This window comes from Phacochoerus africanus, chromosome 2 (assembly GCF_016906955.1).
Source record: "Phacochoerus africanus isolate WHEZ1 chromosome 2, ROS_Pafr_v1, whole genome shotgun sequence".
Classification (NCBI taxonomy): Eukaryota; Metazoa; Chordata; class Mammalia; order Artiodactyla; family Suidae; genus Phacochoerus; species Phacochoerus africanus.
Genome location: NC_062545.1, coordinates 131,929,233 through 131,947,850, shown reverse-complemented (window position 1 = coordinate 131,947,850; position 18,618 = coordinate 131,929,233). Strand labels below are relative to the sequence as shown.

Below are 18,618 nucleotides of genomic sequence, written 5' to 3'. Positions count from 1 at the left end.
TATTAAATTATATGATGGTATTGTTAATTTTGTTAAGTATGATCATGGTATTGTGGTTATGCTTTTTTTTTTTTAAGTCCTTATTTCTGGGAGTTCCCGTTGTGGCTCAGTGGGTTAAGAATCTGACTAGTATCCATGAGGATGCATGTTCAATCTCTGGCCACTCTCAGTGGGTTAAAAATCTGGTGTGCTGTGGTGTAGGCTGGCAACTGCAGCTCTGATCCGACTCCTAGCCTAAGGAACATGCATATGCTGCAGGTGTGGCCCTAAAAAGGAAAAAAAAAAAAAGAGTCCTTACTTCTTAGTAATACATGCCACGTATTTACAGATAAAATGTTATGATGCCTGGAATTTGTTACAAAATAATCCAGGAAAACCAAAACGAATCGGGGACTAGACAAGTAAAGGGCAGTTTTGATACTTGTTGAAACTGTGTGATGGATACAGAGGGGTTCATTGCTCTATCCTCTACCTTTGTATGCATTTGAAATCTCCCATTATTAAAATGTTTTGAATTATTTACAGTTTTTACGTCTTAACTTGTTAAATCACTTGCCTTTTAAAAATTACAAATACAGGGAGTTCCCATCGTGGCTCAGCAGAAAAGATTCTGACTGGTATCCATGAGGATGTGGGCCTGATCTCTAGTCTCACTCAGTGGGTTAAGGATCCAGTGTTGCTGTGTGTAGGTCACAGACAAGGCTTGGATCTGGTGTGACTGTGGCATAGGCCAATGGCTACAGCTCTGATTTGACTCCTAGCCTGGGAACTTCCATATGCTGTGGGGGGGGGGGGCTAAAAAAAAGAAAAAAAAGAAAAATTCCAAGTATGTAACAAAAAATGAATAAATTTCTCTAAGAAATTATCAAGATTTGATTATATTTTAAAAACCTAACAAAATAAGATTTAAATAAATTTCACCAATATGATGACATTCAAAATAAAATTAGATGAAAAAATATTAACTCTCTCTTGTGAGACAGTACTTTTAAGACAAAATGAAGGAGTCAGTTACTAAGATTCATCGTAGTAATGGTCCTTTTCTCACTCTTGCAAGCTTAGGTTATAAAGATTGGTGCCATTTCCATTTTCTTGCAGCTCCCTTCCCTCACCTGGCAAAACTTCACCTGATTAAACCCAGCTCTGTACTTAATCCTTGTTTGTACCTAAACCAGCTGACCTGAAAGTCACCTAACTTGGTTGACTGAGCTTAATTTAAATGTGACCCTAAATTTATTATTGCTTTGATTCTCTTAACGTCCTTAGTAGTCTTAATTTTCCCATTATTGAGAGCTACTATTTCATATCCTCTCACCTCAAATTGGCTCCCTTAGCGCACCTGATAACTCTCCCTCACAGGTCTTGGAAAAATAGATGCATTCAGCTGAGAATGACCTCGTCTTTTCATCACCAAACCCTCCAGCCAGCCTGAACCTGTCCCAGAGCCTCTGCCTTCCACCTGTTTTATCTTAGAGTAAAAAGGCTGAGCCTAAGACCAGTCTTGCCTTTTGTGCTGCAATTATTCCTCTCCTGCGTCAGTTTCTCTCAACTCGGCTGGCTCCTTTCCATAATGCATGCAATAGAGTCTTAATATCACCTATCTTTTTATTGTATTTTGTGTATTTTTTGGTCATGCCCAGGCATGTGGAAGTTCCTGGGCCAGGGATCGAACTTGTGCCACAGCAGTGACAACTCCAGATCCTTAACCCACTGAATCACCAGGGAATTCCTCACCCATTTTTTCAGAAAGAAACAAAACCCCTCTCCTGACCCATGTCCTTTATCTACTGCCCAGTTTCTCTGTTCTTTCCTGCTGAAACTGATCTTACTGAGGTTACTCTGCCCTGTACTTTACAAAGCTGTGGGCCGTCTCTATCCACACCTGCCCAGCAGCAGCATTTGGCAGAATGGACCACTCCCTTCTTCTGGAACCACTTTCTTTCCTAGACTTCTTTGATATTTTTCTCCTGCATTAGTAGTACTTCTTTTCATTCTCCTTTGCAGATTCTTCCTCTGCCAAATCTCCACATTCGGAATGCCCCAGAGTTCCCTCCTGGGTCTTTTCTCTAACTGTGCTTTCTCCTTTGCTGATCTCATCCCTCTCAGAACTTTAAATTTACCTGAAACTGATGATTCCTGATTTCGTATCTCCAGTGAGACCTCTTACCTGATCTGCTACTCGTGTACTTAAGTGCATATTAAGGAGCGAGGTCAGGTCAAAACAAGACCTCTTCCCTGTCTCAGGACTTGGTTAGAGTTCTCACTGTGGTTCAGTGGATTAAGAACCTGACTAGTATCCATGAGGATGTGGGTTCGATCCCTGGCCTTGCTCAATGGGTTAAGGATCTGGCATTGCCACAAGCTTTGGTGTAGGTTGCAAATGGGGCTTAGGTATGGTGTTGCTGTGGTGTAGGTCAGCAGCTGCAGCTCTAATTCAGCCCCTAGCCTGGGATCTTCCATATGCCATGGATGCAGCCCTAAAAAGAAAAAACGGGGTTTTTTTCTGTTTGTTTGTTTTTTTAAAAAAAGATTTGGTTGATTCCTCTCTTCACTGCCCAAACCCATCCATCCTGGCAAGCTCTTGCTCTCAAACCTGAAATCTGGCTTGGATACCATGTCCAGTACTGTAAACCTGGGCCATGGTGCCTGCATCGCTCGACCATTGCTTGAGACCCTATCTCTACTCTTGCCTCACAATAGTGTTCTCCTGGTAGTTGGGTGATACTTGAAATTTAGGTTGTGTCATTTTCCTGCTCAGTGCCCTTCGGTGACTTTCTTTAAACCTAAAAAAAAAGAATCCAGGAGTTCTCATCGGGGCGCAGCAAAAACGAATCCGACTAGGAACTATGAGGTTGTGGGTTCAATCCCTGGCCTTGCTCAGTGGGTTAAGGATTCGGCATTGCCAGGAGCTGTGGTATAGGTCACAAATGCAGCTCAGATTCTGAATTGCTGTGACTCTGGCATAGGCTGGCAGCTACAGCTCCGATTAGACCCCTAGCCTGGGAACCTCCATATGCCTCGGGCTCGGACCTAAAAAGACAAAAAAAAAAAAAAAAAAAACTCTTTGAAATTTGCTAAGAGGATAGATCTTATGTGAAATTCTCTACCACTCTCCCCCCCAGCAAATATTCAAAGGGGGCAGTAGAAAACATTTATGTGATAAATTTATGATAGTGATATTGGGTTCACAAATAGATATTTATCTCTCAACATAACCAATTTATATACATTAAATATTGGCAGCTATTTGTCAGTCCTACCTCAATAAAGTGATTGAGGGGTTAAAAAAGAGAAGAATCAGGAATGCCTAAATTCTGCCTTGCCCATCACCCACTTCACATAGAAGACCCCAAGAGGGGTTCAAAGAACAATGGCAAGTGGAAAATAGGGCACTGCTTTATTACTCTGAGCTGCTGTAGTGCCTGATCTCTTGATGCAGAGCATTCTGGTTAACTCCACGGCCTCTCCTGAGCTCTGAAGCCCAAACCAATCAGAATCTCTGCCACTCTCGGCCAGACACATGGCCATTGGTGAATGGTGTGAGCAGAGAAGAGCTGAGGCCTGGTGTCTGGGCCCCACTTGAGAAGGGGCTCTGGCTCTCACCTGCATGCCTGATGGAGGAGGAGGGCAAGAGAGCCGAGCCGTGCCCTTGCCCTTTTAAAGGGCAGGAAAGTGTAAACTATCAAATTAGTACTTCTCTTCCAGGAAAGAATAGAAAGGGACGGTTTCCTGGGGTGGAAGGAGAAACTAGAATGTCCTACCTGCAGGGGCCTGTAACCATTCTCCTAAGATAGACATGTTTGGGGTTCTTCCCCTCCCCAAGCCAGAAACCTGGACATAGTAAAATCTCCCTGTTCCTCAACCCACACATTCACATTGATTTTACTTCCTAGGAAGGTTTTTAGTCCACCCACGTGGCCTCAGGCCTGTACCAGCTCGGGCTGAGGTCGTCTCTGGTTTTCTACAACAGCCTCACAGCTGCTTCCTTGTCTTTGATCCTACCTTCATCAAATGCAGCCTGCACACTGTACAGCCAGAGTAAATGTTCTAAGGAATACAAAACTGGTCACCCACTGCCCTGCTGCAAGCTGCAGGCTGCCTTTGCTCCAAGGGTAAAGTTCTTGCAAGTGCTGGCAGGATCAGGCCTACTTTCCCAGTGTTCTCTCATCATCCCCTCTAACAGCTCCCTGCTTCAGCCCACAGTGAACTTGAGTTCATTCTCTACTCACTTTTGGCGTCCCATGCTATTTCCCTACCCTTTTCCCTTTGTCTCCCTCTCTCTTATTTGTTCTTCAGCCTCAGCAGCTAGAGACCTCACGTTTTATCTTAGAACTGGTATGGGGAGTTCCCTGGTGGTCTAGTACTTAGGACTCAGTGCTTTCACCACTTCGGCCTGTGTTCAATCCCTAGCCAGGGAATTGAGATCTCATATCAAGTTGGTGTACACCACAGCCCCCCCCCCCCACCCCCCAAAGAAAAGAGAGAGAAATGGTGTGTGTGTCCAGTTACCTGCTGAAGTCTACCCTAGCAGTCCAGGCTTTGGTGGCCCAGCCCACGTGTGATCTCACAGGACATCTGAGCTTCCTCCCATTGGCACTTATTGCATGATCTGGTAATTGGCACTTTCCTCTCTGAATTCCCCACTCTGCTGTGGCATCTGTGTGGACAGCGACTAATTCTATCTTGGTCATCCTACTCCCAAAGCCTGCCAGGAGGACGTTTGATGAAGACAAGAGCAGGAGAAAATGTTCAGTGTGTCTTGCTTTTATTTGAGTTTTCACTCTACTGATAAAGGCATTTAACTTTTCTACAGGCAGACAAATTGTTAAGAGCCTTAAAAGCCCACCTTAAAAATGAATTAAAAGAAGAAAAAGAGAATCAGGTAAGTAACATTTTCACCACCTATTAAATAGCAAAACAGTTAATGAGTGATAAAAACCATTGGTGATGACTTAAGACATGCTATTTATTACCAAAAAGAATGTTATTGCTAATTGTAAATCCTTTCATAATTATTAGAAATGGCAAGACTGCCTGTGTAATCTGTTGAATAAGATGTTCTCATACAGGGAGTTCCCCTTGTGGTTCAGCGGGTTACGAACCTGACTAGTATCCATGAGGATGTGGGTTCCATCTCTGTCCTCGCTTAGTGGGTTCAGGATCCTGTGTTGCTATGGCTGTGGTGTAGGTTGGCAGCTGTAGCTCCCGTTTGACCCCTAGCCTGGGAACTTCCAAATGCCACAGGTGCAGCCCTGAAAAAACAAATATCAGGAGTTCCCATCGTGGCGCAGTGGTTAACGAATCCGACTAGGAACCATGAGGTTGCGGGTTCGGTCCCTGCCCTTGCTCAGTGGGTTCACGATCCGGCGTTGCCGTGAGCTGTGGTGTAGGTTGCAGACGCAGCTCGGATCCCACGTTGCTGTGGCTCTGGTGTAGGCCGGTGGCTACAGCTCCGATTCAACCCCTAGCCTGGGAACCTCCATATGCCGCGGGAGCGGCCCAAGAAATAGCAACAACAACAACAACAACAACAACAACAAAAAGACCAATAAATAAATAAATAAATAAATAAATAAATAAAACAAAAAAAAAAAAACAAATATCAAAAATATGTTCTCGGAGTTCCCGTCGTGGCTCAGTGGTTAACAAATCCGACTAGGAACCATGAGGTTGCGGGTTCGATCCCTGGCCTTGCTCAGTGGGTTAAGGATCCAGCATTGCTGTAAGCTGTGGTGTAGGTTGCAGACGTGGCTCAGATCCCGCGTTGCTGCGGCTCTGGTGTAGGCCAGTGGCTATGGCTCTGACTAGACCCCTAGCCTGGGAACCTCCATATGCCGCGAGAGCAACCCAAGAAATGGCAAAAAAAAAAGATGTTCTCATACAAATGTAGAGATTAATTACTAATTGCTACACCTATGCCAAATGGTGTTTGTAGGAAAGGAACTAGATTTGAGGTCAGAAAAGCCCAGTTAAGTAGCAGCTCCTATCTTTTTTTCTGTGTGGGCTCTTAGAAAACTTAGACTCCTTGATTCTTAGTTTCCTGTTCTTTAAAATGGAAATAACATCTGTTTGGAATTGAGTGTTGTAAGAATCAAATGAAGTTGAGGACTGTGAAAGTGATGGGCAATAAATATCTAAATCACTGCTGAAGGGAGCAGCTGTCATGGCTGCTTCAGGCCCACACCAGAGATTTTTGACAAAGCTCGATATCTAAATGGATCAATGAATGCTATTGTTAGACTGGGATTCTTAACTTGAAATACAGGAAAATGTTGAAACACCTTAAGGAACTGGGCCTTGGAGAGCATCCATTCTGTATCTGAAAATGAAGGTAAATATAAACATGCACTGAAAATTTAAATTCCTTCTGTTTTCATAATCTTCATAATGCACTATATTCCAGGTTACAAACATTTTGAAACTTCCAATATTCAAAATTCTTTATTTTTTTATTTTTTTTGCCCACGCCTGTGACATGTGGAAGTTCCCAGACCAGGGATCAAACCCATACAGCAGCAACCCGTGCCACTGAAGTGAAAACACCAGATCCTTAACCTACTGCCCCACAAGGAAACTCCTCAAAATTCTTTTTTTTTTTTTTTTTTAAGTCTTTTTAGGGCCACACCCACAGCATATGGAGGTTCCCAGGCTAGGAGTCCAATCAGAGCTACAGCTGCCAGCCACAGCAATGCCAGATCCGTGCCTCGTCTGCAACCTATGCCACAGCCCACGGTAATGCCGGATCCTTAACCCACTAAACAAGGCCAGGGCTCAAACCTGAAACCTCAAGATTCCCAATCGGATTCGTTTCCTCGGCACCACGACAGGAACTCCCAAAATTCTCTTTGATTCCAAGTTTTAATTGCAATGATTTTCTTTTTTGGTAGTATCTTTGTCTGGTGTTCTTATTGGGGTGATGGTGGCTTCATACAATGCCTTAGGGAGTGTTACTTCTTCAGTCATTGGGAAAAGTTTAAGGATGGATATAAGTTCTTTGTATGTTTGGTAGAATTCACCTGTGAAGCCATCTGGTCCTGGACTTTTATTTGTAGGGAGTGTTTTTATTATATATTCAATTTCATTTCTAGTGATCTGTTCAAATGATCTATTCTTTCAGTTTTGGTGTGCTGTTGTTTGTCTCTAGAAAGTAGTACGTTTCTTCTAGGTTGTCAAATTTGTTGACATGTCATTGTTCATAGTATTCTCTTCTGGTTTTTTTATTTCTGCAGTACCCACTTTTTGTTTGAGTGCATTTGTTTTAATAATTTTTATTTTTTCCGTTATAGTTAGTTTACAGTGTAATGTGATTCTACTGTACCACAAAGTGACCCAGTCACATATGTATATATGTGTATATATATATATATATATACACAGACACACTTTTTCTCAGATTATCCTCCATCACGTTCCATCACAAGTGACTAGATATAGTTCCCAGCGCTATACAGTAGGATCTCATTGCTTATCCATTCCAAATGCAACAGTTGGCATCTATTAACCCCAGATGCCCAGTCCATCCCACTCCCACCCCTCCCTCTTGGCAACCACAAGTCTGTTCTCCAAGTCCATTCATTACTTTTCTGTGGAAAGGTTCATTTGTGCCATATATTAGATTTCAGATATAAGTGATACCATATGATATTTGTCTTTCTCTTTCTGACTGACTTCACTCAGTATAAGAGTCTCATTCCATCCATGTTGCTGCAAATGGCATCATTTTGTTCTTTTTTATGGCTGAGTAGTATTCCATTGTGTATAGATACCACATCTTCCTAATCTATTCATCTGTCAATGGACATTTAGGTTGTTTCCAAGTCTTGGCTATGTGAATAGTGCTGCCATGATCATGCAGGTGCATGTGTCTTTTGAAAGGAAAGTTTTGTCCAGATTTATGCCCAAAAGTGGGATTGCTGGGTCATATGGTAATTCTATGTATAGTTTTCTAAGGTACCTCCATAATGTTTTCCATAGTGGTTGTACCAATTTACATTCCCACCAACAGTGCAGGAGGGTTCCCTTTTCTCCACAACCCCTCCAGCATTTGTTATTGTGGACTTATTAATGATGGCCATTCTGACTGGTGTGAGGTGGTACCTCATAGTAGTTTAATATGCATTTCTCTAATAATCAGTGATGTTGAGCATTTTTTCATGTGTTTGTTGGCCATCTGTATATCTTCTTTGGAGAAATGTCTCTTCAGGTCTTTTGCCCATTTTTCCATTGGTTTATTGGCTGTTTTGCTGTTGAATTGTATAAGTTGTTTGTATATTTTAGAGATTAAGCCCTTGTCATTTGCACCATTTGAAACTACTTTTTCCCATTCTGTAAGTTGTCTTTTTGGTCTTTTTTATGGTTTCCTTTGCTGTGCAAAAGGTTGTAAGTTTGATTAGGTCCCATTGGTTTCTTTTTTCTTTTTTTTTTTTGTCTTTTGTTCTTTTAGGGCCATGCCCACAGCATGTGGAGATTCCCAGGCTAGGGGCCTAATGTGAGCTGTTGCTGCTGGCCTAAGCCAAAGCCACATACTTTTGCTTTTATTTCTGTTGTTTTGGGAGACTGACCTGAGAAAATATTTGTAAGGTTGATGTCAGAGAATGTTTTGCTTATTATGTTCTCTTCTAGGAGTTTGATGGTGTTTTGTCTTATATTTAAGTCTCAGCCATTTTGAGTTTATTTTTGTTCATGGTGTGAGGGTGTGTTCTAGTTTCATTGATTTACATGCAGCTGTCCAGGTTTCGCAGCAATTCTTGGGACTTTCTTTTTCCCATTTTATGTTCTTGCCTCCTTTGTCAAAGATTAATTGACCATAGGTGTCTGGGTTTATTTTTGGGTTCTGTATCTGTTCCGTTGGTCTGTATATCTGTTTTGGTACCACTACCACACTGTCTTGATGACTATGGCTTTATAATATTGCCTGAAGTCTGGGAGAGTTATGCCTCCTGCTTGATTTTTTTTCCTCAGGATTGCTTTGGCAATTCTGGGTCTTTTGTGGTTCCATATAAATTTTTGGATTGTTTGTTCTAGTTCTTTGAAAAATGTCATGGGTAATTTGATAGGGATTGAATTAAATCTGTAGATTCCTTTGGATAATATGGCCATTTTTACATTATTAATGTTTCCAACCCAGGAGCATGGAATATCTTTCCATTTCTTGCCATCTTCTTTAATTTTCTTGATGAATGTTTTATAGTTCTCCACATATAAGTCCTTTACCTCCTTAGTCAGGTGTATTCCCAGGTATTTGATTTTTTGGGGTGCAATTTTAAAATGTATTTTGTATTCCCTTACTATTTCATTGTTAGTATACAGAAATGCGACTGACTTCTGAATGTGTATCTTATATCCTGCTACTTTGCTGAATTTGTTGATTAGTTCAAGTAGTTTTTGGGTTGAGTCCTTAGGGTTTTTTCTTTTTTCTTTTTATTTTTTTGGTCTTTTTGTCTTTTCTAGGGCAGCACCCACGGCATATGGAGGTTCTCACCCAGGCTAGGGGTTGGATCAGAGCTGCAGCCACCAGCCTACACCACAGCTCATGGCAATGCCAGATCCTTAACCCACTGATAGAGGCAAGGGATCAAACCCGAAACCTCATGTATGCTAGTCAGATTTGCTTCCGCTGCACCACGACAGGAACTCCTGTTTTATTTATTTATTTATTTTTGGTCTTTTTGCTATTTCTTGGGCCGCTCTCGCGGCATATGGAAGTTCCAAGGCAAGGGGTCTAATCGGAGCTGTAGACGCCAGCCTATACCACAGCCACAGCAAGGCGGGATCCGAGCCCCTTCTGTGACCTACACCGCAGCTCATGGCAACACCAGATCCTTAACGCACTGAGCAAGGCAGGGATCAAACCCGCAACCTCATGGTTCCTAGTCGGATTCGTTAACCACTGAGCCATGACGGGAACTCCAATTCCTGTTTTATTTTATACCTATGTCTTTATATTTTGTGTGTGTTAATTTTTCTTTTAAAGAAAAAAAAATCAGTGATTTTTTTATTATAGTAATAGTTGTACAACCATCATCACCTAATTTTACAACATTTCCATCTCAAACCTCAAGCCCATTCCTGCCCCCACAACTTGTCTCCTTTTGTAACCATAGGTTTTTCAAAGTCTGTGAGTCAGTTTCTGTTCTTCAAATACGTTCATTGGATCCTTTTTTAGATTCCACATACAGTGATAGCATATGACCTTTCTGTCTCACTGGCTGACTGACTTCACTTAGCATGATAATTTCTAGGTCCATTCATGTTGCTAAAAATGCTGTTACTTCATTCCTTTTAGTGGGTGAGTAATATTCCACTGGGTATATGTACCACATCTTCTTTATCCACTCCTTTGTCGATGGACATTTAGGTTGTTTCCCTATCTTGGCTATTGCAAATAGTGCTGCAGTTAACATTGGAGTACATGTGTCTTTTCAAGTCATGATTTTCTCTGGATAGATGCCCAGGAGTGGGATTACTGGATCAAATGGTAGTTCTATGTTTAGTTTTCTGAGGAATCTCCATCCTGTTTTCCACAGTGGTTGCACCAATTTACAATCCCACCAACAGTGTAAGAGGGTTCCTTTTTCTCTACACCCTCTCCAGCATTTACTGTTTGTAGACTTTTTGATGATGGCCATTCTGGCTGGTGTAAGGTGGTACCTCATTGTGGTTTTGATTTGCATTTCCCTAGTGATGAGTGATGTTGAACATCTTTTCATGTGTTTTTTGGCCATCTGTATGTCTTCCTTGGAGAATCTGCTGTTTAGATCTTCTGCCTATTTTTTGATGGGGCTGTTTGTGTTTTTGGTATTGAGCGGTAGGAGGTGTTTATAAATTTTGGAGATGAATCCCTTGTCAGTCGATTCATTTGCAAATATTTTCTCCCATTCTGTGGGTTGTCTTTTCATTTTGTTTAGGGTTTCCTTTGCTGTGCAGAAACTTTTAAGTTTAATTAAGTCCCATTTTGTTTATTTTTGTTTTTACTGTCATTACTCTAAGAGGTGGATCTGAGAAGTTGTTGCTGTCGTTTGTGTCAGAGAGTGTTTGGCCTATGTTTTCATCAAAGAGTTCTATAGTGTCTGGTCTTATATCTAGGTCTTTAATCCATTTGGAGTTTATTTTTGCATTCTTTTCCATGTGGCTGTCCAGTTTTCCCAGCACCATTGACTGAACAGGCTGTCTTTTCTCCATTGTATATTCTTACCTCCTTTATCATAGATGAGTTGGCTGTAGGTGCGTGGGTTTAATTCTGGGCTTTCTATCCTGTTCCACTGATCTGTATTTCTGTCTTTGTGCCAATACCATATGATTTTGATGACTCTTGCTTTTTAGTATAGTCTGAAGTCAGGGATCCTGATTCCTCCAGCTCCATTTTTCTTTTTCAGAATGTCTTTGGCTATTCTGGGTCTGTTGTGCTTCCAAACAAACTTTAAAATATTTTGTTCAGGTTCTGTGAAAAATGTCATTGGTAATTAGATAGGGAATGCATTGAATCTGTAGATTGCCTTGAGTAGTATAGTCATTTTGATAATATTGACTCTCCCAATCCAAGAGCATGGTATATCTTTCCATCTCTTTGTGTCATCTTTGATTTCTTTTCATTTGGAAATATTTTCTCCCATTCTGGGGCTTGTCTTTTTGTTTTGTTAGGGTTTCTTTTAAGTTTAATTAAGTCCCATTTGTTTATTTTTGTTTTTATTATCATTACTCTAGGAGGTGGATCTGAGAAGATATTGCTGTGGTTTATGTCAAGAGAGTGTTCAGCCTGTGTTTTCCTCTAACGGTTTTAGGGTATCCTGCCTTATATTTAGATCTTTAATCCATTTGTGACTTTATTTTTGCATATGGTGTCAGGAAGTGTTCTCATTTCATTCTTTCCCATGTGACTGTCCAGTTTTCCCAGCACAACTTATTGAAGGAACTGTCTTCTGTCCATTGTATATTCTTGCCTCATTTGTCTGGGTTCTCTAACCTGTTTCACTGATCTATATTTCTGTTTTCGTGACAATACCATATTGTTTTGATGACTATAGTTGTGTAGTATAGTCTGAAGTCAGGGAGCCTGATTCCTCCAGCCCCATTTTTCTTTCTTAGGATGGCTTTGGCAATTTGGGGTCTTCTGTGCCTCCAAACAAACTTTAAAATATTTTGTTCGAGTTCTGTGAAAAATGTCCTTAGTAATTTGATAGGGATTGCATTGAATCTGTAGATTGCCTTGGGTAGTATAGTCATTTTGACAATATTGATTCTTCCAATCCAAGAGCAATGTATATCTTTCCATCTGTTTATGTCATCTTTGATTTCTTTCATCAGCATCTTAATGGTTTTCAGAGTATAGGTCTGCTAATTTTGGGTTTTGTCTGTTCTTCACTCTAGTTGCTTTACTTGTAGTTGTTTACTTGAGCTTTTTCTTGTTTCCTGGGGTAGGCTTGTATTGCTATAAAATCCTCTCCTTAGTACTGCTTTTTGCTTCATCCCATAGGTTTTGGATTGTTGTATCTTTGTTGTCATTTGCTTCTAGGTATTTTTTAATTTCCTCTTTCAGTGATCCAGTGGTTGTTTAGTAGCATGTGGCTTAGTCTTCACGAGTTTGTGTTTTTTACATTTTTTATTCTTGTTGATTTCCAATTGTATAGCATTACAGTCAGAAAAGAGGCTTGGTATGATTTCAATTTTCCTAAATTTATCAAGCCTTGATTTGTGGCCCAGAATGTGATCTATCCTTGAGAATGTTCTGTGTGCACTTGATAAGAATGTGTATTCTGCTTTCTTTATCTTTTTAGGGCCACACCCATGGCATATGGAGGTTCCCAGGCTAGGGGTTGAATTGGAGCTATAGCTGGTGGCCTACACCACAGCCACAGCAATGCTAGATCTGAGCTGCATCTGTGACTTACACCACAGCTCATGGCAACTCCAATTCCTTAACGCACTGAGAGGCCAGGGATCGAACCTGTGTCCTCATGGATGCTAGTCAGATTCCTTTCCACTGAGCTGTAAGGTGAACTCATGTGTATTCTGCTTTTGGATGGAATGTTCTATAAATATCCCTTAATTCTATCTTGGTCTAATGCATCATTTGAGGCCTGCGTTTCCTTGTTGATTTTCTGTCTGGACGATCTGTCCATTGCTGTTAGTTGGGGTGTTAAAGTCCCCTGCTATTATTGTGTTATTGTCTATTTTTCCTTTTAAGGTTGTTAGCAGTTGCCTTATATACTGAGGTAATCCTCTGTTGGGTGCCTGTATGTTTACAATTGTTATCTTCTTCTTGGAATCATCCACTGATCATTATGTAATGTCTTTCTTTGTCTCTTATAATATTCTTTAAGGTCTATTTTGTCTGATATGAGTATTGCTACTCCAGCTTTCTTTTGACTTCCATTTGCATGGAATATTTTCTTTCATCCTTTCACTTTCAATTTGTATGTGTCTCTAGAACTGAAGTGGGTCTCTTGAAGACGGCTTCTACATGGGTCTTGTTTTTGTATCCAGTCTATGTCTTTTGTTTGGGGTATTTGGTCCATTTACATTTAAGGTAATTATTGATATGTATGTTCTTATTGCCATTTTCTTAACTGTTTTGAATTTGTTTTTGTTGGTCTTTTTTCTTCCCTCTGGTTCTCTTCTCTTGTGGTTTGATAACTATCTTTAGAATTGTGTTTGGATTGCCTTTTCTTATTTGTGGGTGTATCAATTGGAGATTTTTGGTTTGCAGTTATCATGAAGTTTTGATATAGGAGTCTTTATATACATATACAAGATTGTTTTAAGATGCTGGTCTCTTAATTGCAAGTGTACCTCCAGTATCCTGCTTTTGCTTGTCTATAAAGCTTTTGATATCTCCTTCAAATCTAATCGAGAGTCTTGCTGGCTAGAGTAATCTTGGTTGGAGTTTTTTTCCTTTCATCACTTTAAGTATATGGTGCCACTCCCTTCTGGCCTGAAGTTTCTGCTGAAAAATCTGTTAACCTTATTGGGGTTCCCTTGTATGTTACTTGTTTCTTTTTCCCTAGCTGCCTTTAATATTTTCTCCTTGTCTTTAATTTTGGTCAGTTTGATTAATATGTGTCTCAGGGTGTTCCTCTTTCGGTTTATTTCATATGGTACTTATTGTGCTTCCTGGATTTGAGAGAGTGATTCCTTTCCCATGTTAACGACGTTTTCAGCTATTATCTCTTCAAATATTTTCTCTGGCCCTTTCTCTCTCTCTCCTCCTTCTGGCATCCCTATAATACGGATGCTGGTGCATTTAATGTTGTCCCAGAGTTCTCTTAGACTGTCTTTATTTCTTTTCAGTCTTTTTTCTCTTTTCTGTTCCATGTCAGTGATTTCCACTAGTCTGTCCCCCACTTCGCTTATTTGTTCTTCTGCCTCTATTCTTCTGTTGGTCGCATCTAGTGAATTTTTTATTTCAGTTATTGTATTTTGCATCTCAGCTTGCTTAATCCTTAAAACTTCTATTTCTTTGCTCAGTGTTGTAATTTATCAGTCTTTGCCTCCAATTTATTTCCAAGATCTTGAATTATCTTTACTGTCATCAGCCTAAAATCTTTTTCATGGAAGTTGGTAATCTCCAGATCACTTAGTTCTTTTTCTGGGGGTTTTTTCTTGTTCCCTTATCTGAGTCATAATTCTCTGCCTTTTCATTTTATATAGATTTTTGGTGTGGTCTCATTTTTGCAGACAGTAGGGTTATAGCCTCTCTTGATGCTGATGTCTGCCCTCCCTGTGGCTGAAGTTGGTACTGGGGCTTGCTATAGGCTTCTTGATGGGAGAGACTGGTGCCTTCCCACTGGTAGGTGGAGCTGATTTATAATCCTCTGGTGGGTAGGGCTGTGTCTCTGGGTGTGATTGGAGACAAAGTGCACTGTGTGCCTGGGGTGTCTTTAGGCTTCATTTTTGCTGATGGGTGGGGCTGTGTTCCCACTCAAATTATTTGGCCTGCAGATTCTGAGCCCTGATGGTTGGGGCTAGATTTTTCCAAAATTGCCACCTATAAAGGAGTTCATGCTGATGATTATTCCCAAGACCTTTGCCTCCAGTGTCCTTCCCCACAATGAGCCACAGTCACCTCATCTTCCAGGAGATCCTCTAAGAACTGTAGTTAGGTCTGACCCAGATTCCTATGGAGTCTCTGCTTTGCCCTGGGACCCAGTGCACATGAAAGCTTGTGTGTGCCTTTCAAGAATGGAGTCTTCATTTCCCCCAGTCCCATGGAGCTCCTGCACACAAGCCATGCTGGCCCTCAATGCCGAATGCTCTGGAGGCTTCTCTTCCCAATGCCAGTTGCCCAGGCATGGGAACCTGACATTGTGGGGCTCAGAACTCTCAATCCTGTGGGTTAGCCTCTGATACAGTTATTTCCACCCTATGAGCTGCCCACGCAGCAGATATTGGGTTGCTTATATCACATAATCGCCCACTGTCTTGATGTGGCCTCCTCTTTGTCTTCTGGAGTAGGATATCTTTTTTGATAGTTTGCAGTCTATTTTGTTGAAGAATGTTCAGCAGTTGGTTGTAATTTTGTTGATTTTGAGAGAAGGTGCTCTCCAGTCCTTCTATTCTGCCATCTTAATCCCGTCACCCAGCACATTTATTTTATGTTGTGGTTTTCAACCCAGGACATGTGGGAGAATCATTTGTGGAGCTTTTTTTTGGGGGGGGGGGGAAGGGGGGGGGTAATAGGGAGTCTAATCGGAGGTTCACAGCCTAGGGGCTGTAACCAGAGCTATAGCTGCCAGTCTACACTACAGACACAGCAATGCCAGATCTGAGCCGTGTCTGCGACCTATACTACAACTCACAGTGATGCCGGATCCTTAACCCACTGAGTGAGGCCAAGGATTGAACCTGCAACTTCATGGTTCCTAGTGGATTTGTTTCTGCTGTGTCACAGTGTGAACTCCTGGGGAGCTTTTTAAAAACGCTGATATTTAGGCCTCATCAAATCCCAGGCAACAGAACTCCCAGAGGTTGGGGTCCAGTCACCATAGTGACATGAACTGAAAAGTCAGGATATCAGTATTCTACCCACTGCCGCCATATGCAGATTATCAGTTGTCTACTATGGTCTAAAATAATCACTCTTGGATTCAAGCTGTACAGATGACTCAGTTAAGGTTACATAGCAAGCTGTAAATGTTAAAGAGAATAGATGACAGAAGTTGATAAAAGGAGAACTAGAGGTAAAAGAAAATACAAGGATGCTAATATTTGCAGTTTACAGGATCCATGTCTGTAGCTGTGGAACCAGATTTAAAGATTTAAGTATATTCAAAGCTGCAGGAGTTCTTGTTGTGGCTCAGAAAGTTAAGAACCAGACTAATATCCATGAGGATGCAGGTTCAATCCCAGACCTGACTCAGTGGGTTAAAGGATCCAGCATTGCTGTGACCTGTGGCATAGGCTGCAGGCAGCGCTGATCAGGTGTTGCTGTGGCTGTGGTGTAGGCCAGCAGTTGCAGCTCCAGTTCCACCCCTAGCTTAGGAAATTCCATATGCCATAGGTACAGCCCTAAAAAGAAGAAAAGAGGAAAAAAGCTGTTAAAGGTATACTTCTATTAGGAAGAAGATGGGGAGATGAAAGTGGTACAAATGAACTTAATCTTAGTACATGATAGGCACTAAAAATAGTTACTGAAAATACAAGGAGTCCCTTTGTGGCACAATGGGTTAATGATCTGGCATTGCCACAGCTAGGACATAGGTCACAGCTGCAGCTCAGATTTGGTCCCTGGTCTTAGAACTTCCATATGCCTTAGGTGTGGCCAAAAAAGAAAGAAAGAAAATACAAATGAGTTCCCTGGTGGCTTAGTGGGTTATGGATCTGGCATTGTTACTGCAGTGGCTTTGGTCTCTGATATGGCAGAAGTTGGATCCCTGGCCTGGAAACTTGCACAAAAATTTTGGCCAAAAAAAAGAATGACTATCCCATCAGCAAATCATTAGTATATATAAATGACCACTTAAAATTAAACCCTAGAAATGGGACAGGTAGGGCAGAGAATCAATCACTTCATTATAATCTCTTAAGTAATTATATTAACCATAAGTATATATTAGTTTACTTTTAAAAATTAGGATTAACAAGAAGAAAATGGAATTTATGTTTAAAAAGCTGCAAAAAACACCAAAAACAAATCAAGCCTCTTTTTTATTGTCTCTAGTGCCTTCCTCACACTCAGTGATATAATTTATGTATTTTTTCCTAGTGCTTTTATAGTTCCCTATTTTACATCTAAACGTTTACTCTATTCAGATTTCATTTTTAGTGTGATAGAATAACCACCCTCTCACCAAAAATGTGAAAAATATAGGTTAGTTTTCTTGGCATCATGTGTTGAATAATAAATCCAACCATTCCTACCAATGTGAAGTGCACCCATTGTCATATGATGATGTCTTCTATCAGCAGGTCTGTTTGGCACAGGTATCAGAATGTCCCGTAGCTCTTTGCTTTTCGTTTGTGGTATTGCAGGTGCCCTTCTTACCTTACTCCCTTAGCTGACCCAAGTTACTTGGGGCTTTCTAAGCCTCTGTTTCCCTATCTGTGAATTGCAGATAATATTAATACCTGTCTCACTGGCTTTGAGGAATAAATGAGGTAATCGATGTGAATACTTAGCCAGGTAAGTTTTGACACTAGCTGTAATTGTTAATAGTTACAGCATACTGCCTAATACACAGTGTATATTCAATACACTAATGCACTTTCGATAATTTGCTTATTTATTCAAACTAAGATACTTTTGAATGTTTTGCTAACCTTGTTTCTTCGTTGGTTAAGGATCCAGTATTGTCACTACGGTGGCCTGGGTCAGTGCCATAGTGCAGGTTTAATCTCTGGCTGGGGAACTTCCACATGCCACAGGCTCAGCCAATGAAAAGTTACCCCTTGCATATGTAATATATTTTTTATTCAGTTTAATTCTGATTCATCCTGAGCATTATAACTTCATACATACAACATGGCCCATTAATGTCTCTCTTTTTCAGGATGAAGTTCAAACTTCTGCATCCTCTTGTGATGAGACAGAGGTACAAACGAGCAGCCAGGAACAAGCTAAGAGGGAGCCAGTTGGCCATGTGACCAAAATGAGGAGAAGGCACAGGACATTCCACAGGAGCCCTGACCCCCAGGTGGATGGAAGTGTGCAAAATGAAAATGAGCCTCTGCCTGTGCTGGAATACTATTAGGAAGCTTTCTCTTAATCCCTTATGATACCAGGTGGTGCTAAACACTGCTGTGAGCTCCAAAGATCCTTAACTCTCAGAGCCACCAGGGAAATCCTATTAGCAGTTTTTTTAATGAGTTTTTTTTCTTTTCAGGGCCGCACCTGTGGCTTATGGAAGTTCCCAGGATAGGGGTCGAATTGGAGCTGCAGATGGACCCTATGCCACAGCAACAGCAGATCTGAGCTGTGTCTGCGACCTACACCACAGCTCACGGCAATGCCAGATCCTTAACCCACTGAGCAAGGCCAGGGATTAAACCCACATCCTCATGGATACTTGTTGGGTTCTTAACCTGCTAAACCACAACAGGAACTCTTAATTTTTTTTTTTTAATTGAGGTGTAATTGACATGTAGCATCATATTTGTTTCAGGTGTACAGTGCAAGGACCCAAT

The 18,618-nt window shown here is 41.1% G+C and overlaps 1 protein-coding gene across 2 annotated transcripts in view; it reads left to right on the top strand.

Moving 5' to 3' along the window:
- NUSAP1 (nucleolar and spindle associated protein 1) overlaps positions 1-18,618 on the top strand; it is a 42,652-nt gene that overhangs the window by 1,810 nt on the left and 22,224 nt on the right. For both annotated transcript variants that reach the window (XM_047766664.1, XM_047766663.1), the window contains exons 2-3: positions 4,814-4,882; positions 17,985-18,128. In XM_047766664.1, coding sequence (XP_047622620.1) covers positions 4,814-4,882; positions 17,985-18,128 — 213 coding nt within the window. The remainder of the gene's footprint in view (positions 1-4,813; positions 4,883-17,984; positions 18,129-18,618) is intronic.